The 22093-nt window shown below is 41.8% G+C and overlaps 1 protein-coding gene across 5 annotated transcripts in view; it reads right to left on the bottom strand.

The window, feature by feature from the left end:
- Positions 1–808: 808 nt before the first annotated feature.
- Positions 809–22093, bottom strand: part of c21h8orf34 (chromosome 21 C8orf34 homolog) — a 51414-nt gene continuing 30129 nt past the window's right edge. Inside the window, exons 8-17 of one of the 5 annotated variants that reach the window (XM_035619720.2) lie at positions 20835–20970; positions 18534–18593; positions 17046–17131; positions 16849–16922; positions 10402–10528; positions 6483–6973; positions 4956–5052; positions 2095–2133; positions 1506–1631; positions 809–1279 (exon numbers count right to left, since the gene is read on the bottom strand). In XM_035619720.2, coding sequence (XP_035475613.1) covers positions 1531–1631; positions 2095–2133; positions 4956–5052; positions 6483–6973; positions 10402–10528; positions 16849–16922; positions 17046–17131; positions 18534–18593; positions 20835–20970 — 1211 coding nt within the window. In that variant the 3' untranslated portion in view covers positions 809–1279; positions 1506–1530. The other 4 variants (XM_035619723.2, XM_035619722.2, XM_035619724.2 and 1 more) reach the window with 4 other exon arrangements.

The following is a 22093-nucleotide window of genomic DNA, read 5'->3' as shown; positions in this document are numbered from 1 at the left end:
CTCCAACGTTGTGCTGACATAACAGCTGAAGGACTGGAGGAGACATGAACTCAATAGAAGATATTGATAGTATAAACTGAGTTAGTGTGCCGCTGATCTGCAGGACAAGAACAGATTGGGAACCGTGCTCTGAACTCTCCAGCAACACAGTAAATACTGAATATAAAAGTATGGCAGAAAAATATTGTTTATGGTGATATAAAGATTTTATCAAGGCATCCATATGACTCGATTATGCCATGGCCTAAAAATTCTTCCACAGATCGCACAAAACCACATCCCGATGAGCAATAAACGTGCAGAAATACATGGGACATAACTCCACATGCAGTGTTTTACAGGGTCAGGATTTAAGTGATTAGTCTTCTCACACATCCTTTTTACAGGAATCACCCTCAAAGAAAGGAGACAGGAGATTTGAGCAGTTTGTTGACCACATCCCGAGAGACAGACTCAAAAGTTGGTGTGGTTTGGGCGTACCACACCACACTACAAAACTCAGTAGTCTTAGAATGGAGGGATCAGACTGTGTCAGGGTGGAGAGAGAGTTAGTGTGTGTGTGTGTGTGTGTGTGTGTGTGTGTGTGTGTGTGTGTGTGTGTGTGTGTGTGTGTGTGTGTGTGTGTGTGTGTGTCTTGTGCCGACGTTGCATGTGACACAGACAACCACAGTTTGACCAAAACATGGCCGGGCAAACACACAGGAACAATGTCGTCATGGTCAGGACCGCTTACTTCGTCTCTGTAAGCGCCACAGTGCCAATGTCAAAATGTCAGAATCTTCTAAGCACAAAAAGAAAAGGACATGAATGACTTGTGCACCAAATCATTTTTAATTGAGATAAAAGCATTCCTCGTAATTCCTTCCACGACTTGTGAAGCATTTGGAACACTACATCTTTTAACAGTGCATATCAATAAATGTTTTCTCAACATGGGTGCGCTGCCCTCACAAGGTGAATGTGCACTAGGCCTAGAAAAAGAGTCTGTTGACAAAATGCATCTGTTTCCAGATTCCACATGGAGTTCGAAGGCATGCTATAGAGCAAACAAAAATAAATGTCGTATTCCATACTCTGAAGTAATATTTGTCACATCTTATCATACAGTTACAGTACAATGTCTATGAAATATCTTTGGAAAAAAAGTATACAATCTTTTTCTTTTTCATTCATATGAATTATAAAAATAATTGTTTCTATGTGCATTTTCAAAATGTCCAGTGGGTTTTGCATAATAGTTAGATTGGATCAATGTCCCTTGGTCTTCGTCACTATAGGCCTGTGAAAAAATGAAAGACAAAAACATCAGTCTCCTAGTAACCAAAATCAGACACATTTAACCACTACTAAGAATAATAACTGGGGCAATTACTATGAAACAGTCATTTAATATTTAAACGTCATAGGCAAACATGAGGTGGAAAATGAGGCCTCGTGTTGCCCAGTCGGGGTTCCAACGACCATATTTCATAAGTTCTGGGAGAGCAGTGATTGGGGTGACTTACAGTAAGCCGCGGGCTTTGAGTTTGGTTACCGTGGCAATGCTCTGGCCTCTCTGATAGCCAAGCGGCAGGAGCCTGCTCTCAGATCTCCCTCCAGACTGGCACACTGACACTGGGAACTGTGGGCACCTCCGGAGCCACAAGAAGGAGAACCGCAGACAACCTCAAACCAGACAGACTTTCTCCTGCTCCCAAATGTTGACGCTGAGAGTTGACGCTGTCTGAGGCGTGTAAACTCAAGAGCCTAAAGTGACTTAATGGAACTGGGCAACGGCGTGCACGTCTCCACACATGGCCGGCTTCGAACCAATCACATGTCAGAGCCACTGTGCCCTCCATTTATTCTGTGACGTTAATTGAACGGACCATAAATGAAGGTGGAGGCTTCCACGGTAAGTCACCCACTGGTGGTTATTTAGGCAGCATATTGTGGCTCTACAAATGAGGTCACTGACAGACGTTGAGGCTCGCTCAGTTTGGCAGTTGCTTAATGAGCAGAACTCTTAGAATGGAGCGGGTTTTGGTATAAAAAAAGGGACGGCACAGCATGCGGTGAATCTGTCTCTGGATTTAAGGCTGTTCAGTTTCTCACCTGAAAACACCGACCTTTTACTGGCATCTCGTGCACCACCTGTAAAAATCAAGACAGAATATACGTCACATGGGGCTGCACGCGACTGTAGCTTCAGACAGGCTCAGTATGAGAGTCAAAGTTCGGTGCAAGAAGAAGTTCATCAGGAGGGGTCAGCTGCACATAACTGTAACTGTCAAACATGACAGTGGTGTGTATGCTGAAATAGTTAGCATGTCCACCATGTGCAACAATCACACGCTTTTCACATAAATTATGATAACATAATTACCTTGTGTACATTAAATCCAATCAGTCGTCTTAACAGGTGTAAGGCATCACATTTTGATTCACGTCCACTGTACACGTCCGTATTGGATTCAACAGTGTGCGAAGTGAGGCAACAGCCATAAAGGACAAGTAGTTTAGAAGTGAGAAAATGAACAGACTTCTTTCATCTCCACTGTGGTATGTGTGGTTGTCCCATTGTGGAAGTTTATAGAATAACAGGAAATACCTATGGATTCCCCCCCCATTATTTTACTCTCAGTCACCACACATTTGGCGGCGGCTCAGACACATCTGCTGTGATAATGAGAAGAGGGTGTCACTGTGTTAATGAAGCAAGCCCAATATCCACGGACACACGCACACATAGGTATGTGGACAAACTCAAACCGCTTTGAGGACAAACACGACCGTCGTATTTGAAAATTTTAAAAAATGTCTGTGAAGTAAAATGAGTCAATAGCACGTTTTCCTGCCAAAAGAAATTTGCTGTAGTTTGATCAGACAACGTCTAAGTCATGGGCTACAGCAATGGAAGAGTTTTGTGATTGTTGCCCTGTTCCTCTGTTTGTTGAGAAGATATTAAAAAAAAACTTGGGTACAAATAAAGTGTTCAGTTGCCAACGTGCAACGTTTCCAGTATTTCAAAGTAAAAAAAAAAAAAAGATCCCTGAAAACCCAAAAAAATTAAGAGGACAAAAAAAGCTGCTGAAAACAATTTTACCGTCTTCCCAGACTAATACAATCACTCACACGTTGAACACACACACACACACAAAGACATACAAACCAGATTTCAGCGAACAGTACTGTGGGCCCTCTCTCACGCCAGAAAATGCTTTGTCACGTCTTGTGGCTGTTAGGTCTCCTTCTCTGTCAGCCTGTCTCTCCCTGTGTCTGAGCCACCTCTTAACTCGATATGTGGCTCACATCCTTTCTCAACATACTATCGCCATTGCCAAGACTCAGCGAAGGCTCCCAGGGGCTATGAGGAAAATTTCTCCATTTATTTTGCAAGATACACATTTGGCAAAACAACGACCCTCTAGAGGAACTTGTCAGGGGGGTTAAGTTTCCATGTGACAACCATTTGCATGCTTGATCTTTGTTTGACTGGGATTCTCGTTTCATAACATCAATGAAAGCTGTCTTTGCGAATCCCACGTGTGATTGATTGAGTAGCTGATGCGGATTCTCTGCTTACTGAGAAAACAGGGCTGAGTTTAATTGGAGAGCATTTCTGAATCCATTGAATAAATAATGTTTGGACTTGGGTTCCTACATTCACATCAAAGTTGTCATTGGCACAGCAGTGAAGGGACCTATTGGTCGGCCAGGTAGGGGACTGGTCTGGTCTGTCTGTCCATCCAGCACATTACCCCAGAGTGACATGTCCATACAACTACTGTTCATGCCAGGTTAGCATGAAATCTGGTTCTGTTTTTTTATCAGGTCATAACACTTCCATTAGGTATCCCAGTGGATGAGCCTTTCCTGTTTTGACACTCCATGAAACTTTGCACACAGTAACTCATAATCTAATACAAACTAAAGTTGTCATGAAATGTGCAGATCATATTCTTCCAGGGGGATAATCTCCTTTTGATTTTCATCAGCCAAAGCCTTTATTTAAGTGACAAGATGTGGACAAATGCTAGTCCTAACTGTAGGGATTTAAGAATATCAACATTTTCTATGGTCTGCATGTTCTGTCCAACATCTCCTTACCCCACAGGCCTTAACACAACCCGTTATGTTTACATAAGTTAGTTTTCATTTGGTGCAGCTACAGTATAAACTCTGAACAAACATCTCAGAGGATCTGAGAAGTTAAGCCATATGTAAACCAATGCTAACAGGTTAAAGTTTGTTTGTATGACACCAGTGAATTGAGAACTACTTAGTCGCATGCATTGACAAGCCTCCAACTATCAGACCAAATGACCATATACAGTCATTTGATTTATGGACCTGAACATTGAAGGAGGTCTGATCTAAGTCTGTCAGACCCAGAGCTGGAGTAATATTGTACGCTTTACTGTATCCCAGCCAGACCACTGCTATGACGGGATTTATGACTTTCTCGCAAGGACCGTTCCCGTCTATTGACTGGATCTTGATAGATATACAGTGCATCTCCAATGCGGTGCCAGGAAGAGAAGTTTTACATGACAACGGTTCAACCCAGAGGATTTCACCCAACCTTGTCGGCTTTTAATGCGTCAGCCCTTGTGTGCCATCGCAAAATTTCACAAGTAATATTTGCATATAAATCTTAATTTTTTAAAATAGATCTATCGCCACTTTAATGCATCAGTTATTCACTGTGACAACTTGACTTTAAAGTAATAAAATACGCCTTGCTGCTAAAAAGAAAAAAAAACTGTGGTAAGGTAAAAACATTAGAGGGGCAATTAGTCAGATTTGAGAGCTGTTGATTCAACAGACAGGCTTTGAAAAAACCACAAGTAGCTGAACGACGAATGTTCCCTCGCTCTAGTAAAGAGGACCTGAATAAGGAGATGATAAACAATGAAAATAAAGTTTAAAAAAAGAAACTGCAGAAGGAAGGAAGAGCTAGGTAGGTCACTCACTCTTATCCTGTTCAGGAGGCTCCAGGATGTCGCTGTCTGTGTCACTGGGGATATGCCAGGGCTGCCTGATGGCCTGTAACTGCTGGTAAAACTCATCCTGAAATGGGAACGGAACAGAGAAAAAATGACGGAAGAGGAATTTTACTGCGCCTTCAATGGACAGAGGAAAATGGAGATGAAAAATAATGTTATTCAGTCTTGTCAGTTTATTTATACACCCGTTCGTCTCGCTGCATATACTAGCACAGCATTACTGCAGCTTATTTTTTTTCATCATCTTTATCATACACTTGGAGTCCTCAGAGTGAAACATCAATTGCCTTGTATAAATGTCCCAACAAAAACAATTCCACGTCTTATATTTCAGGGCTGAAATGATGGCGTTACACTAATAAAACGTGAAGAAAACCAGCATTTACATCCGTTCTTTCCTGTTCATCCAGTATATTGAGAGGATGATGATGATTCCCTCACTCTCTAACCAGGTTTTTTTAGAGGCTTTACTCCTCCTATACATGGGACCAGGTGGCCTCAGTGAAACCAATCTGGGCACAGTGCTGTTTTCGATAATATTAGTAGGTGTCAGCTAGTATAAGTGAGCGTATACAGAGGGACTCCAAAATTCCTGCCCCCCCCCCCCCCATTTATAGAGCCTTCACAAAGGTCTCATATTTTTTATAGCACTGCTGCTAACTAGATCATGAAAAGAATATAAGACAAAAATCCCATTGAAAGTCCCCCTTTTATGCTAGATTCATTTTCCACAATGAAATGACATCCTACTGTACAGACCTCCACGACTCTTGGCTAAACCCCACACAAAGTGTGTGCGGCGTTTGTCTCTTTATGCACGTGTGATATTGTGTATCCTCCATCGTAATCTTTCTGTATAAAGGCTCTCGAGTTCTACAGTGAGATTTTCCCTTTCGGGAATTGATCTTTTTCATTTCCCATGGAAGTCGGCGTGTTTATCAAAGGAGCAGTAACATTTTTGGAAATGCCCTTACGCGATTTCTTACAACGGTTAAATAAAATCAATGCCTGCCCATTAAATATGAAAGCCAGAAGACCCTTTAGCTTGGGATAAAGACTGGACTGATGGAGCAGCTAGCTTGTCTGTTTTTGTACAGATTGAACAAATGAGGTTCAAAGTGTTAATTAATCTCAGAGGTGGAAGGTGGACTTTTGTTTACAGAGCCAGGCTAGTTGTTGTTTCCCCTCAGTCTTTATCCTATAAGCTAAGCAAACCGTCTTCTGACTCCACCTTTGTATTAATGGGCAGATTTGAGAGTGATATCGATTTTGACCTTTCATCTAAATCTCAAACAGAAAAAATAAGCACATTCCTTCAAGACTTACCCCAATTAAAAAAAATACTTTTGGTTTCTTTGATGTGCATTTAATAAGGCCCAACAAGTTGGGTTGTCTCCTCTCCATAGTTGCACCTCGTCATTTATTGTTGCTCACATCTGAACAGTAAGGACAAATGTGTTTTTCATGGTCGCGCCTCTCAGTTTGTGGTCTTACCTCAGACAGATAGGCCCGCAGGCTGGCACCAAGGCTGTCTGTAGTGCTTAGTCCTGGAGGGGTGAGCAGTTTTCGGGGAAGTGTGGGCTGACTCGTCGGCGTCACCGGGCGGCTCCGCGACCTCCTAAAGGTCACCTCTTTATGGGACCCAGGGTTAAAGGTGGAGCGTGTCAGTAAACTATTCGGGGTCAGAGGCCTGCTGGGCGTTCTGGGGGTCTGAGTCCTGCTTCCAGGGTTGCTGGGGGATTGAGTCCGACCCATGACCAGGGAGGTGGGCTTGGGGCTGAGCAAAGGGAGGCCGACGCCACAGGGCTTGCCCGAGAGGCTGCTGGCAGGAGACTGGGGCCTGGAGACCAGACTGGGGAGAGGAAGTGTGTCGGGCAGCGTTCGGTGACGCAGAGGGTTGTGGAGCAGACTACTGTGCAGATTATTAGAGCTCCAGTTGGTCATCTTCCCTACTTCAGCCAACTTGGCCAGATCTTTCTCAACCTCTGGAGGAAAAGAGGGACATAATTCAACAAGTCAACAGCCAGACGTTATATTTCAAATTTAAAACAGTCACATACACATACACTGTCTGAACTGAAGTCAACTGGTGTAGTTTCTATAGTTAAATCACTTTAATGTAAATGGGAATGTTTGGGATTCGTGTAAAATGCTGTGAATCATTGCATATATCAAAATTAATTTCAGTCAACTCTGGCAAATGGACTCAGATTCCATAATGGAGTTGGGTTGATTTCTTACTCCATATTCAGAAGCTGTGGAGGTTTGTGTGTGTCCTAGGAGACTGATGATTCACAAACTTTACTGAGCATTAAAGTGGGCGAGACTGCTTGGTTTAATCCTTCTGGGCAATGATGACAATATTTATAGACCCTGTAAATTGTGGGGAATCAAGTTTCCTCTGACAGAAGGTTCCAAGTTGATATACAGTAAGCACAGCCTGGTAATATTTTTGTTACCCGTTCATGACAAGAACACATTTGTTTGCCTCACTGGTAGTCTCAAAAACATTTCTGTTTGTAGAAGAAGTGACGCTGCCAAATTCTGTGATCAACAACTGGGTCATTTTTTCCGTGTTTTCTGCTTTCGTTTCCAGATCTTGGCAAATCAAGATTTTACTCATCAGTCTGGGAGTTATCATTTCAGAGGATAATGTCAGGAATGACTCGCCAGTCAGTGTTTCGCAAACCTTGACCTTTGTTTTGGAGCGACTGGTGCTTACCTGCTACACAAACATATATTTCCACGCAAACATCTGAAACACATGCTCCTATTCACTGAGAAATATCAATGCAGAATGCAAAGCAGAAAATGTCAGCAATACTACTCTAAATGCAGCTTCTGGACATTACTGGGTTGGTTTGAAATATATTCCGGACTATTTTGTACACCATCCTTTGGGGAATAAAAGACATTTTAATTCTCTGACATGAATAATTTGATTGCCGTTTCTGTGCTCAGTCAGCTCTGGTCATGAGGAGGGCGACCTATACAGTGAGATGCATTGCAGAGCACATTTTGTATATTGCCTCGACTATATGTTCAATAACCTGCGTGTTGACTGAATGGCACTGTGTCTGTGTTGCTTTAACCCCTTGTATATTGTACACGTTACCCTCTAAATAATAAGAGAAGATCAGGTCACACCTTGACCTTGCTATGTCGGAGTAAAAAGATGATAGAAAATCAACTCTCTAGGGCGTACAGGGCATACTGTACCATGACATCAGCTAGTGGAAGTGACAGGACTGCAGTACATAACATTATGGTAGAAACCATAAAGCCGCTTTGTCATTAAGTTGATAGTCTATATAAACAACTAGATCATAACCTGAAGACCTGCTGCATAAGTACTTCAAAGATGTCCCAGTTTGAGCCTTTAACCACATGGTGTTATTATATTGTAAACAGGACGTGATCATTATTAATCTGTTCCCATGAAGTTGACATTTAATCTCAAGTTATTTACCAGTAGAATGATAAACACAACATGCTTGTGCTGTGAAAACCTTTTTCCCTTCCGTAAAGGGCTGCTCCACTCTCGTCTTTACTGTAAACCAGTCGCTTTCTTCGACATCAATAAGCCGGCGATTTTGAGCAGCTTTATTTGTGAAATTCTGTGCAGTTGACTGTGTTTAATACAGAAATATTATAAGTCATCGCCGAGACGCTGATATATAATGACAGCTCCTACACATCAAAGAGTTACCATCAAAATCCATATGGTAGAAATCTTTGATAAAGTTTTGATCCAGTCGTTCCGTAAGACGGGGAGAAAGTGAGACAGAGAGAAGGAGACAAGACGAAATGGAAACAGATCTAATCAATTAAACTCTTTGATCAAGCAGCAGTTGCACATGGTAGGAGAGTACAGGGCCATAGCACGCTATAAAACCATTCTGAACTCCTGCTTACTTTACTGGTTCCCTTCTCTAAAATTAAATGAATAAATAAATACACTATTGCCATATCATTTGTCTGTATTTCATGTATTACTTTCAACAATTACTTGCCTGAAAACATTTCAAAACCAGTCACTGTCATTTTATAAGTACAAAAATGGACAGAAGTACACATTTTGATATGGTGTAACTAAGAAGCTAATAATTTTGAGTACGGGCCAAAATATTTCTGTAGCACTGAAAAGTGCCAAAAAGTCAAAAGCTGGCAACAAATGCTTTAGTTACTCTTCCTTCAACACTGATGCATAGAAGCAGTAGGATGTTTTTGTAAAACGGCAAAAATAATAGATATATTTCCATATTTCTAAAACCGTTGTATCAGTAATAACATAGATAATTAAAATTAAAACCCACATTTCTGTGACAATTAAATTAAATTGCATTGTATATTATAAAAAAATAATAATTAGATTCATTGCATCACAAAAGGGTTTGCAAAAGTCATTGGGGTAATGATGTAAGATGACAAGTGAGGCTCTGGCTCCAGACAATGTAAAGTCTGAGCAGTTAATTAATAAACGCTTAAAAGAGTCAGTTTAATCAGGTTGTTGAACAGCTTCAACGAAATTCCTGGTGGGAGCTTTCTCCCGGAGTAAAACAATCAGTGCCTTTTGAGAATCTCTGGGGGGGAAAGTTGATTTGTTATTAACAAACAGTCCAGTTTTTGTTGCCTTCCAAGCATCAGCTGGCCCGTCGTATTCACAGAACAAACCAGTGCATTCAGTGCAGATGAGTTGAGAAGATCTGGGACCACTGGGCGACAGCAACAGGGTGACTTAGTGGGATGAACATGCTTCAAACAAGTCTGGTATGTGAAGCTGTGTACGAGCTCTTCACAAACAGTGACACTGTCAAGCAGAGTGGGAGGACTTGTGTTAACAAACAAGTGGGTGACATATGATGGTTTACGGCGACGTTCCTCCATTCCGGGCTTTCATCTGATTCACAACTGAGCGAATACGTACTTGATCTTTCTGACAATGGAAGCAGCCTGTGAGTCACCCGGACATCACAGATAGCAAAGATGAGCCTTGAACTACACTAGAAAAAATGTTTTCCAAAATGCTACACAGATTCCATTGTTGTCAGGCCAGATCAGTCTCCAGAGTCAATCACTTCCAAATGACTCGGCAAAGCGAGACTTGAAACCTGCCAGAGCTGGAGTTGAGATGAATGTATGGTATGTGGAAATTTGATATTTTAGTTTTTTAATTGAGCCTTGACACATTTAGCAGGAAAATCACTTTTTAATTAACCAAGATAATCCACCCTCCAACTCCCAAAAGTAGTCTCTTAACCCCTTTGTATTTCATAAGTCTCTGTAGTTAAAGAGTGTGTGTGTGTGTGTGTGTGCACAATCCATCATAATCATCTACTGATACATACACAAACTCACACAGGCACAAAGGCAGAACACACAAATGTACACACATGCACACAGTGCTGCCTACCAGCGAGCTGCTTGCCCATGTTCTCCAGCTCCTTAGAAAAGAGGGAGTCGCCCAGTAGCAGGCCCGTCTGCCCGACAGAGGTCCCACCTCTCGCAGCCTTCAGATCAGCCTCCCAGACAGCCTGACGCTGGTTAGCAAGGCAAAGAGAAAAAAGAGAAAAAGTCACACTAGAAGAAAGCCCCTTCAATTAGCTCTTAATAGAATTTTCAGCCATTGCTGTAAATATCTGAGCCATATCTCCTGGAAAAAAAAGAAGGGGCAATTATGATTTTATGGGCGTAAGAAAAACACAAGAAACCACAACAAGTGTAGATGAAAGCTTTACAGCGTGCAGCACACTCTGTTTAGTGAATGTGGAATGCTTGAGTCTTACTCAAGTACTTGAGTAGTGGTTCAGGAAATTTTTATATAACTTTCAGTAAATCTATAGGAGCTTGTAAGCTCACTAGTCTGTTGGCAAAGAGCCTGGCAGCAGTTACACAAGGAGTCTCACAACAGTAGTTATGGAACAATAAATTAGCCAAATTCTTGGGTAGTTTCTTAGATGCACACAATATTAGTACTATATAAAAATGAAGACAGAATAAAGACTATCATATTCCAGAGCATATGGAAGAAAAGAACTTCTAAAGAGGCAGATTGGATCACTATAATTTTGCTCCTAGCTCTTCCTTGTCACATGCAGGATTTTGAAGAAGACCCGTCAGCCCGCGCTTTGCCAAGTCCTGCAATGGCAGCATGTAAAAATCCTCCTTTTTTAATCCTCTGACAAGACACGAGTGGCCAGATGATCTGCTTAGTCAATGGATTGAGAGCACATGAGCCGCAGGCACAGGTGAGAAATAAAAGCTGTCAGACGTAACTCCACCTCCTGTTAGTTCCGTTTACACTAGATAAGTTATGATGCCTCCGATGCCAGCGCTTACATCTTTTGATGTGCTAAGCAATTAATGAGTGGACTTGACAAAGTGCCGACAGGGTGAGGCTTCGGGGAGATCTGTGATATACATATCACCGCAGCCTTCCAACGATATTTAAAGACAAACCATGGGATGTAACAGGCAACTCAAGTTTATGATATTCTGAATTCAAAGTGGACTGAAAAAGAGGTGTGGTGGAAAACAAATGAAGCATCCATCCTCTTGATAAATGGAACAACTTTATTCCCAGGGTCTATAGCATTGAACTTTGTGTCGGTCAGATACATGAGGGGTTTCTGAGGCAGCGGAGCCACAGCACCGCAAGCCAATCCTTAATTACAGCCCTCATAAAGCAGCATGGCGGGTTGAAACATTACAACTGAATCCCCTCCCTGACTTTATTTCGCTCTCTTTGGTGGTATCCCCCCAAATCTGATAGCATGACTTCATCCCGTCCTCCTCTAGCTCAAACAAGGCCACCAACAGATTCCCAAATGCATTTGTATAATCTTTATTATACTGCAAGTCATAATGTAGTTTGACTCCAAGTTAACATAGATAAAAGTGTTACCGTTACATTTTATAGGGAAATCCATATACAGGTTTCAATTTTGTTCATGGTCCACTTTATTGTGACGCCTTAAAAAAAGTCTGCCTTACTTCAGGAGAACGGTTGGTGTATGTGCAGTTCCTCTTATCGGCACTATTCACAGTTTAGCAGTCGAATTGATACTGCCCTCAAGCTGATCTGTCCACCAAAGGAAAGACTACACTGTAATCAAGACCTGGTATCCTGGGGACTGCAGGTGGTGCTGCACAGGCCCGCAGCCCGGTGAACAAAAAGGATATACAGAGTCTGCTCGCGATTCACCTCCCGCAGATAACATCAATAAATAAACAGATGTTAGGATCAAAATGTGACCTTTCTTTGGTGTGAAGCCCGGTGTTTGGTGAAGTCATACACAAAGTCACTTGGCGATGTCAACATGTTCAGCCTGCCTCAACGGTGCATATCAGAAAATCATATACAAAAAACAGAAAGGCTGTTTGTGGTAGATGGGGGCAAAAAAAAATTGGAACTACAAAAGGGACTTTATATTACACACTGAGGAGACAAAATGAAGTGGTGAAAAGTGGTTTCCCTTCACCACAGCCATTCTCCTTATCGGAAACAACATATGACAGGGGCGCAGATGGGTCAAACTTATTTTCATTGGGTGGATGCTGTAATCCGCGCAGACAAAGAGATGGGTGCGCTTGCTTTTTACTCTCCAAAATAAAGAGCGCCTATGATTTCGCAATGGCGGAAACCCCAAGTTGTATAATCTCCCTCTCAAGTACGACAAAGCTAAGGAGTCCTAAAAAAGAGAAGGGAAAAACCCTTTGGTGATGCTTCTGCCTAACTAACAAACGTGGATCCTGTTTCTTTGCTAAATTGATTCCATGTTGAGAGCAAACAAGACCGAAAGAGAGAGGATGGATGTCTAGAGTTAAATATTTTATAGCCTGCATGTGTGCAGCTATACGTGTGTGGTCACCAGTAATAATCACCACAATCTGGGGTTTGGTCCAACATTGCCCTCCACACAACACGAACTCTTTGGGATGTGAGCATGCAGTCACAGACTTTGAACATGTTCGGGCTGGAGGTCTTTGCAAAGCACAATTGGTGGAACTCTCTTGTTGTGGTCAGGCCAGAGCACTGGGACTAACACACACACAATGACATGTACAACAAAACAGATACCAGACAGCTGCATTTCTCATTATTTTAAGGCTTTTACCTGGGCAAATGTAACACAAATTGGGGCCACTCATTCCTGTGTTTGATACAGGTTCCTCTTCAAGAATGTTTGAGCATCATGGATTTCATTTGACATAGTTCTAAAAGACAAATGCTACCACCATTGCTTGAGTGTCATCATGGACACTTTGTCTACAGGGTCAAAGTTGGGACAACCATACATCTTATCAATAACTTCTGCCTTCTAAAAGAGTGAATGCGACTCACATCTAATGAGCTCAGTTAAACGATCGCACTTAAAATGGTCCAATATGTAAAAATAAACAAAGACCAACAACAGCTCAACAAATGCCTCTTTCTTATCAATCAGGTGTAGGGTGGGTTCACGACAGAGACAAATAAATGAGAACATCCTGGCAGAGGGGATCTTGCTGGCATAAGGATTTGATCTGCACATGTGAGATAGAGAACGTTGAGTATAACATTTGGGTTATTTTGATTCGAACTAAATCACGAAGTCAGTTAGTGATTACCAGCTCTTCAAACGTGCAAGGAAAAGTCTCCTCTCTTTATAGCATGAGCCACTTGTATCAACAGTTGTTTCCTTGTTTAAAGCATGTTCAAATGTAAGTGAGGGAGACAAGTGTTATGTATTTACTCCTCGATTCTGATCAAACTTGTTTCTGAAATAACCTAGACATTTAAAAATCTATATTTTAAATCAAAATCTTCAAATAGGTTGATGGACTAAATTCAACTGTTAGACACTGGATATACTGAATTTTATGACACAGTATATCCCCTACAGCTTGCATAGCCATTGGTGGCTATATGAGTTCATGTTGTTTTGGCTCACAGCAGAAACACCTGATGGTTTTTATGGACTAGAGTATATACACCAGCTGATGGGCCCAACCACTGTGTTAGCCAAACCACAGCAGAAAACAGACAGGATATTGACAATAACAGAGTTAACTTTAAGGTAAGCCTTTTGAGGATATGTTATGACATACGGCCTGTCCCTCAATCAAAACACAAGAAACAGAAAGAGTAAAGCGTTGTTCCAAAACAAAGTGCAAAGAGGTGAAAAGAGAAATCATATTGTACGGTTAGTAAATGTCAAAAAGGCAGCTACTTTGTAATCTTGAAGAAAAACTCACATTTTCTAATCTGTTGTTATAACCTAAAGTTTTAACTATGTCATTACTGAAATTTAAAGGAGCCTCATCATTAGGAGCATTAATGTAATCGATGACAAACAATCATGGAAGTCAAATGTCTAATGTCAGAATGACCGTGGCTTAATTCCAGCTAATGAGCAGTAGCTGGTAGTGATGTGGCCCTGCAGTGCAGTGGGTTATTGTCCAAGTGTAGGTGTATGTTGGACCCTAAGATAACTAGAACCACTAGTAGAGAATACATTTTACATTACATTACTCAGATAAACATAAATTTACCAACCCCATTCAACTTCCTTTGGGATAAAAATAAAATAAAAAAAACGTGGCTATTAAAATTGTGACAAAACTGGAAGTGTAGTCTCTAGTTCAATATGATTGTTAATTGTATTGTAATAATAATTAAAGCCACAGCACACAGATGTGAAATTAAGCAAAACCACAATTATGGGAAATCTGTAAACCCTTAACAACCTTTGTAGCAGAAGCACACTGGAGCTACCTGCACACTACATCACAGATCTGCTCAGAGGATAACCATGCGGGCACGACTCTGGAGGTGTGGGGTGCAGACCGGTGCCAAATACAAAAAGCCGTACAGTTCATCGGCTCAAACTCTGCCAAATTCCACTGGAAAAACTAAAATAAACCATCACAATGGCTCTGCCTTGCATCATACGCATGGCATTGCATCATGCTAATTATCTTACATGTATTTTCTACCGTACAAACGTTTCCCCTGCCATACTTTATGATGGCAACACCCATAAAATCTAAATTTGATCACTTAACACTTACAAAAGAAACTGTAGGAGAATTTCTTTGGGGAACTTGTGCCGGTGATTGCTTTAGGAAAATATTTGTCTTTATTGGGCAATTATCACCTAAAGGAGCTGGCAGAGGTAGGGAGCATGTAGGGCTAATAATGATAACCATTAACAGTGTTTACTGCCCAAACCAAGGCTATATGCAATTCAAGGCATACTTCATTTATGTATAGCCGTACATGATGAATTGTGCCAACAATACAATAAAACTTTACACATTTAAACTGAGAAATAAGTTGCACGCATCCTTTCTTAAATACCAAGAACTAGTGCAACGAGTGAAGAAATAATTGGGCACTTTTCTAACAAGGAAACTTAAATCTCACTTTTTAAATACACGTTAAATAAACACAAGTAGCAGTGGGAGATACATTTAGTCAATTTTTAAAAAGAGGAAACAATCTGCAACAGATTTATTTCGCATACTGTACGACTTCAAAAATTTGGGTTTTTTTAGCTCGTGACCCACAAGCCCCTGAAGGACCTATTAAAAATAACCAGTTATTACAAATTGCATTTTCTTTTCAAAGAGAGCCAAACATGAGCAAGTAAACACAAAACAACCAGATTAGCTACAGTAGGTGACAGGAGACGTTAGGACTTCATGTGGGACATATTAGTTCCTTGCACTTAAGTGTGCCAGGCAGGGCTTAACCTGTGGTGATGAACTGTAGTGTAACGGCAGAGATGAAGTGTTTAGTTCCTTGGTATAAGCAGCTAAATTAAAGGCTCCACGTGGATGTGAAGGTCAGCATTAAATAGAAAAAACTGATCTAGGTAAAACCTAAATTAATTTGCTGGACTTTCTCTGAAAGATGTTATTTGGGATTGAAATGATTTAACGTGTGCCTGGTATAAGCCTAAGCTTTTCACCTGAACCATTTTAATAGGTATATATATATATATATATATATATATATATATATATATATATATGTCTAAAAGCCAGTTTACACAAATAGGAAAATGAGAGTAAAATATGCTATTTAATGTTACGAGTTTCTCTACTTTCTGGACGGGGTCTTGCATGCATTTCATCTACTCCGTCAGACGGAGTACAGGCTTTGCTTCAATGGGTCCGTCAGTGACTGAAAGTCTGCTCCCAGTTAGTCTGGAGTCTCTCTGCATCTGCTCCGCACACGGAGCAACCGGCTCCAAACCCCTTTCTTTCTTTTACAAATGCTGTAAAAAGCTCAGTCTAACACTTAGATCGGGCAATTATAAAAAAAAAGGCTTTTTGCAGGGATAATTACACAAAGGTAGAGGCGTCTTAGCTGACCGCTTTATTAACAGCATGTGAATGTTTGTCTGCGTCACATTAGGTCTGGATTTTTTTCCCCCCTAAAGCATGTGAGGTTATCACGCAGTCCTCCTTTTGGACAAAAACGGTGTGTTCTCCTATAACCCACAAACATTTCGCTCTATTGTATAGAACTTCTAAATCAGCCACAATTGTCATTGTGTCACTAGATATTCTTTCCATTTATTCCTTTCAGAGTCCCCACGAGTGCCCTTAGAGGTAAGCAAAGTGATATAGGGAGATTTCTAATTGGGGTATCAATTGTTCGGCGCTACCAACTGTTGTGTAAGCTGAAAAAATGCCCGAAAGCTGAACTGGCCACAAACAGATGGATCAGTTTTGTCCTATTAACCAGAAGCTTGAGGTGATTTTCACTCACTCTCAGACAATACAGGCTGTGGAGGAGAGGGTGACGTGGTAATTGATGGCTGTATGGGGATCATAATTGTTTGGTGATGGATCTAGGGAGGACACTTACAGAGCCCGACACTTGAGACGAGGCCTCGCATTCCTGCAACCGTGCCGCCACCGTGTCCAAGCCGGGCAATTGAGCTGCTCCAAACAACACACAAAAACAGGGGGGGAAAGATGGACATAGCAGAGCATGAGACCACAAAATTGTAGATACAGATAAAAAAATTAAAAAACTAATTTGAACTCTGTCATGTAACTTACAGGAGATGTCAGGTACAGCTTGTTCAGATACTCGAGTCCTGCGCTCCTCTTCAGATCTGCTGTCTGATAGACTGTCCCCCTGCAACCTAGAAACAACACGTAAAACATACTTGAATACACTACTGTACACATTGGCAACAGGGTGCATTCAAATCAGCCCTCGAATCAGCGTTTAGCCACAACACTGCAATGCAGGTTTAGAAACTGATAAGGAAAAGACAGGCAAGTCACTATCAGACCGAGGTGATGAGACAAAGAGGAAATGTTTGGTGAGTTTACAACATCATCTTCTGCAAAAATCTGGGATGGCACCAAGAAAATAGGGGTCTGTTTTTTCATCACTACTTCTCAAATATTTCTGACATGGCACTTTCTTTTACATGAAACCATAGTAAGGCATTACAGACATACAGCTGTGCACAGCTCACTACTTACAGACCCAACTTCACTCTACTTGCTGAAAAAGCAAAACTGAAATAAATTGGCACAGATTCCCCTTAAATCACTGTTCTTTATCATAATGTGTTCCAAACCATTTTTCAGATATCTGTTTGGACTGAAATGGAAGCTGGTCTGAAAGATTTGGCCGGCCTCTTTAAGGTACTAAAAGTTTCCCATAGACAGGAAAAGTATACTGTGGATGAAAGACAAACAGCGATCGAAATGCCATTTCAGCAGGAAGACAAACACGCCACACGTGGCTTTTCACTGCATTTGAATTCTTCTACAAAGTGATTTACACACTTAACTGTACGGAATTAAACCAGCATTTATTTTTCTAAGGCTTATTTGAACGACTGTAAATCATCCTACATATTAACTGTAATTACACAGCGCTTTAGCTCCAGCTTCTTTCGCTACATGTTATTTCCATGTCATCAGCACAACCATTGGGTGAAGACAAAGGAGAGCAATCCAGGCGATTTTACGGCCTGGCTACATTCCGTCACAGCCGCAGGGCCTCTTGGTTTCTACTGTACCTCTGCGATGAGGGTAAGAACATGGCTTTTTAAAGGGTATTCTTCATACATCCCTCTCCTCGTCTTCCCTTCTCTTTAATGGTCTTTATAAGACCATTAAATGACTATCACAAGGCCTTTCCCATTCTCTGGACAAAACCTGCTCATAGCTGCAAAAGTCCTGACTACCAATTCCTGCAGTACATTCCTGATATGAAAGCAATTAATTTAATGAGAACTACAAGCCCAAAAGAGGTTTGCGGAGATCTAGCCATTTCCTTAAGACTGCTCCTCTAACTGCGGGGCCATGCCTCGCGATCTGGGATGCGTTTGTACACAGGAGGTTTTGTGGCAGAGGCACAGAGCCATTAAAATAATTGATCGAGTGCATGAAGGAGGTGGATGGAATGCCGGTGTGACCACAGCTATAGCCCAAGAGACAGAGACATGGCCACAACAGAAAGGCCACATGGCACTTAACACTTCAACCAACCAGTAAAGAGCCAGAGGAAGCAGCGCGTTTCCTGACCTGCCACTGCCAGTTAGGAGCCACACAGGCAGACTGGACTGTTCGTGGTGTGGACAGTGTCTGGAAAGAAGGGAAGGAAAAGGACAATGGCTGAGAAAGGTGACTGATAAGCCCCGGATACGTTTGGATATAGGCTCAGCAAGTTCACAATACTGCACAACCCTTTATATGCACACAGGCATGACATACAGTACAGTAATTGACACTATATTAATCTGTGTATTAAGGGCTTAAAGGCTTTTCTTAAAACTGTTTTGGTCTGTGTGAGGTTTCTGTGCCAGTCCTATTCCTTTCCTCCTAGGAATGACCGGTTACATTCCAGGTTGATCTTGAACACAGTAAAACTTGACAGTGAGCAACAGAGTTGTCGCCTTGACGCTGCGGGTGTGAAGGTAAGCGTCGCCTCTACTTGGCTTTGGGCGGTACATGGTATAGAGCCGAGTGGCTTAGTCTCATTTGACTGCTTCAACAACAGGACGGAGTAAATATGCACAAAACGATGGACCTCACTGACCCGTAAGAGCTCATGTGCAGAAAAAAAAAAAGAATTCTAATGCCGGAGGGGTGGCGGGTATGCGAGGAATGCTTGTCCAAGCAACCCTCTACTATCTTTGTGAGAGTTATATAATATCAGACAGAAACCATTCAGACCTCTTGGCCCCTTCATTTCAAACATCATTAACTTTGAAAAATAAGTTGAAGTGTAAAACTTTAGTCTGAGCGTAAGGTCTCATCTGTACAGTAGTACTATCTGCAGGTGTGAACCACGAGGGCATTAACTGTGCCACATGTTAGTCTTCTGAGGAGCAGGTTTAAAGGTTGGCCCCTTATTGAGCCACGTTTGAAGGTGTTTCTGGGAATCCCATCATGACAGTGCAATGGCACATAAAGTCTTTGTAAGGACTGTGGCTCCCCAAACTCCCCTCTGACCTCTGCATGTATGCGTGCGAAAACATGCATGCACATGTTCTATGTGGACTCATGAGTATCTGTGCATGTGTGAGCTCCTCCACAACCCCTGATTTCAGAATTCTGCGTCTACAAAACATCACAAAAGGCAAATGGTGCGTGCAACACTTCCAGCTTACTTATCTGTTTATGACCCGTACACCAAAAATGGCTATGATCGACCATGACTCCTTCGCCAGTAAAGCTTGGGAAGAATTTGGTGGTCAGGTTAAAGAGGACGAAGCAAGAATTTGGCTTGAACAAGAAGGAGAGAGGAAGACAGAGAAGGAGAACAGATGTCTGACAAAACTCAGCACAAAAGCCAGAAATGACTACAGATACAGGTGCTGCTTTGCCACTGATCCAAACAGAGAACTCTATGATAACCCAGAAGTATAAACTATTGGCTTAAAAACATCCAGTCGATAAACTGCCAGCAAAAATTTCAGTGATACGATTCATCCTCCTGCAGGATCTCTGACAACATCCCGCAGCCTATGCATGGAACGAAACCGATAAACTGCGTGAATGAAAGGAGAGTAGGAAACAAACAAATTCCAAACAGAGGAGGCTGTGCAGGCAGATTTGTGCCTGGCGTCTCATCGAAGAGATACCAGTTTATCTTTGACTGGCATCGGGGAAGAGTCCTGCCCACACCTGCCTGTGGGGTATCACAACCAACACACAGCATCCGTGTGTGCTCAGATGTCTGTGGACTGGGGGGGTAGACAGGAAATGTGTCGGGAGAGAAAAACAGCGATAGAGAGAGAGAGAGGGTGATAATGGAGATGATTAGGCATGCTAGAGCAGTTTTGTGAAAACATGCAACACCAGAACACACTTCAGATATGATATTGTTCTCTGTTTGGGATGTTGAGGTACCTTACCTATTTAAAGAGAGAGGTGGGAGTGGAGGGTTGGGCACAAGGAATAAGAATTACCCGGGATAAGAATAAAGTTGGATGTCAGAAAGGAAATAAGAGTGTAGCTTTAAAACCTAAGTCAAGTTACCAAAACATCTTTGAATTCAAGTAACTTAAACTCTTAAAAGAGCAGTTTAAGAGCAGAGCAACTTGTGGTCACACCCGTATTTATGTAAAGCTAAGCTAATTGACTGTAGCACTATATTTGCAAGACAGACATGAGACTGGTGTCAATCTCCTCGTCAAACTCTCTGCGAGAAGGCAGATATGGGTATTTTCCAAAATATCAAACTATTCCTTTAAGACTTTAAATGGTTATGCTATAATAACTTGACAGATATAACTCTGACTCTGTAGAGCTGTATTTATTTGTTTATTTGGAGGGGGGAAAAAACAAATTCTCTCGCCAAAAGAAGTCAGAAACATTTACCTGGCACACCTAGAGCAGATGTTGAGTGTAACTTTGGCCTGCGGTTCAGCCTGATAGGAGCTGCGTCCCTGGCTGAATTTACTGCCAGATGGAGCCAAGCTTGTCACGCCCTCCATCCGCAGGTCATCCAGGTCCTCTGAGGGTGGAGCGAGCCAAACAGACGCAAGGAGAGTCAGAAAGAGGAAACCAAGGAAAGGAGAGAAAACAACACAGAGATGGGACAGTCATTAATCATACTTTGGTCTCTCCTGTCAATATGATGCCCAGTGATGACAGTCTGCTTAGAGCCAAGGGAGCAAACAAGCTCATCGCAGTAAATAAACACACTCGGCCCAGTGCTGCTGCTGCTGCTGCTGCTGCTGCAGCGATCGCTCACGCGCACACATACATCGACAAAGACATACAGATTTACAAGTTTATCATAAAGAAACTCTTTGAATTAGGGAAGGATGAGTAAGAGCTGCTGACAGAACCACATCACAGCAGCGCAGAAACAGGAAGGGTACGTCGACAAGCTGATGGTGAAGTCGACGAGACATTTAAAAAAAACGAGTAGAAAGAGGGAGATTGAGAGCTGGGTTTAGTCTGATCTCTCCTTGTGTCCTTGAGAGCACACACGCATAGACCCTCTTCCCTCTGACTCTAAAGACGTCCATATGTATCAGACATGCCAGTGTTGTTCATCCTAACCCTTCTTACAGCACTATGAACACCTGCTCTCTCTCACACACGGTTAACAGGCACACAGGTCCTATTTCCACCCTTTTCTCATGTACAAGCCTTTATTTGATAGATGCAAGGAGAGACATGGGTCAAACCAACTTGCTGCTCAAAGAATATGCATCCATTTGGTATGCACGACAATCACTTATCCGTCTATTGAGTGGCTCAGATTTATCAGGTCTTTATGAAATACTCATTGAAGAATTGAAACGTTTGACATTTGGATGTAATTCAAGCAAAACGGGATTATCAACTATAGTATCATCATGATACTGACATTTTCTGCATCGGGTTTTCTTTAAGAGTCACTGCACTAGCACGAAGGAGACAAGTATAAAGAGTTATGAATAAACAGTGAAGTGGAATACTAGGACTGCTGAGTTTTCTGTAGCATAGCAACAGCCCGTTAAATATTACAGGGGAACAAAGATATGAGTCTGAACCAGCCAGAACCTTTTGGTTTTGAACGCATCCTCCAGAGATAGAACATGTCGCAGTGCGTTCTTCAATTAGAGAAAGAAAAGATGAGTGAGTGT

The sequence above is a fragment of the Scophthalmus maximus genome, chromosome 21, assembly GCF_022379125.1.
Source record: "Scophthalmus maximus strain ysfricsl-2021 chromosome 21, ASM2237912v1, whole genome shotgun sequence".
Classification (NCBI taxonomy): domain Eukaryota; kingdom Metazoa; phylum Chordata; class Actinopteri; order Pleuronectiformes; family Scophthalmidae; genus Scophthalmus; species Scophthalmus maximus.
The sequence above is the reverse complement of the archived record's forward strand: the minus strand, read 5'-3'. Positions and strand labels throughout refer to the sequence as shown.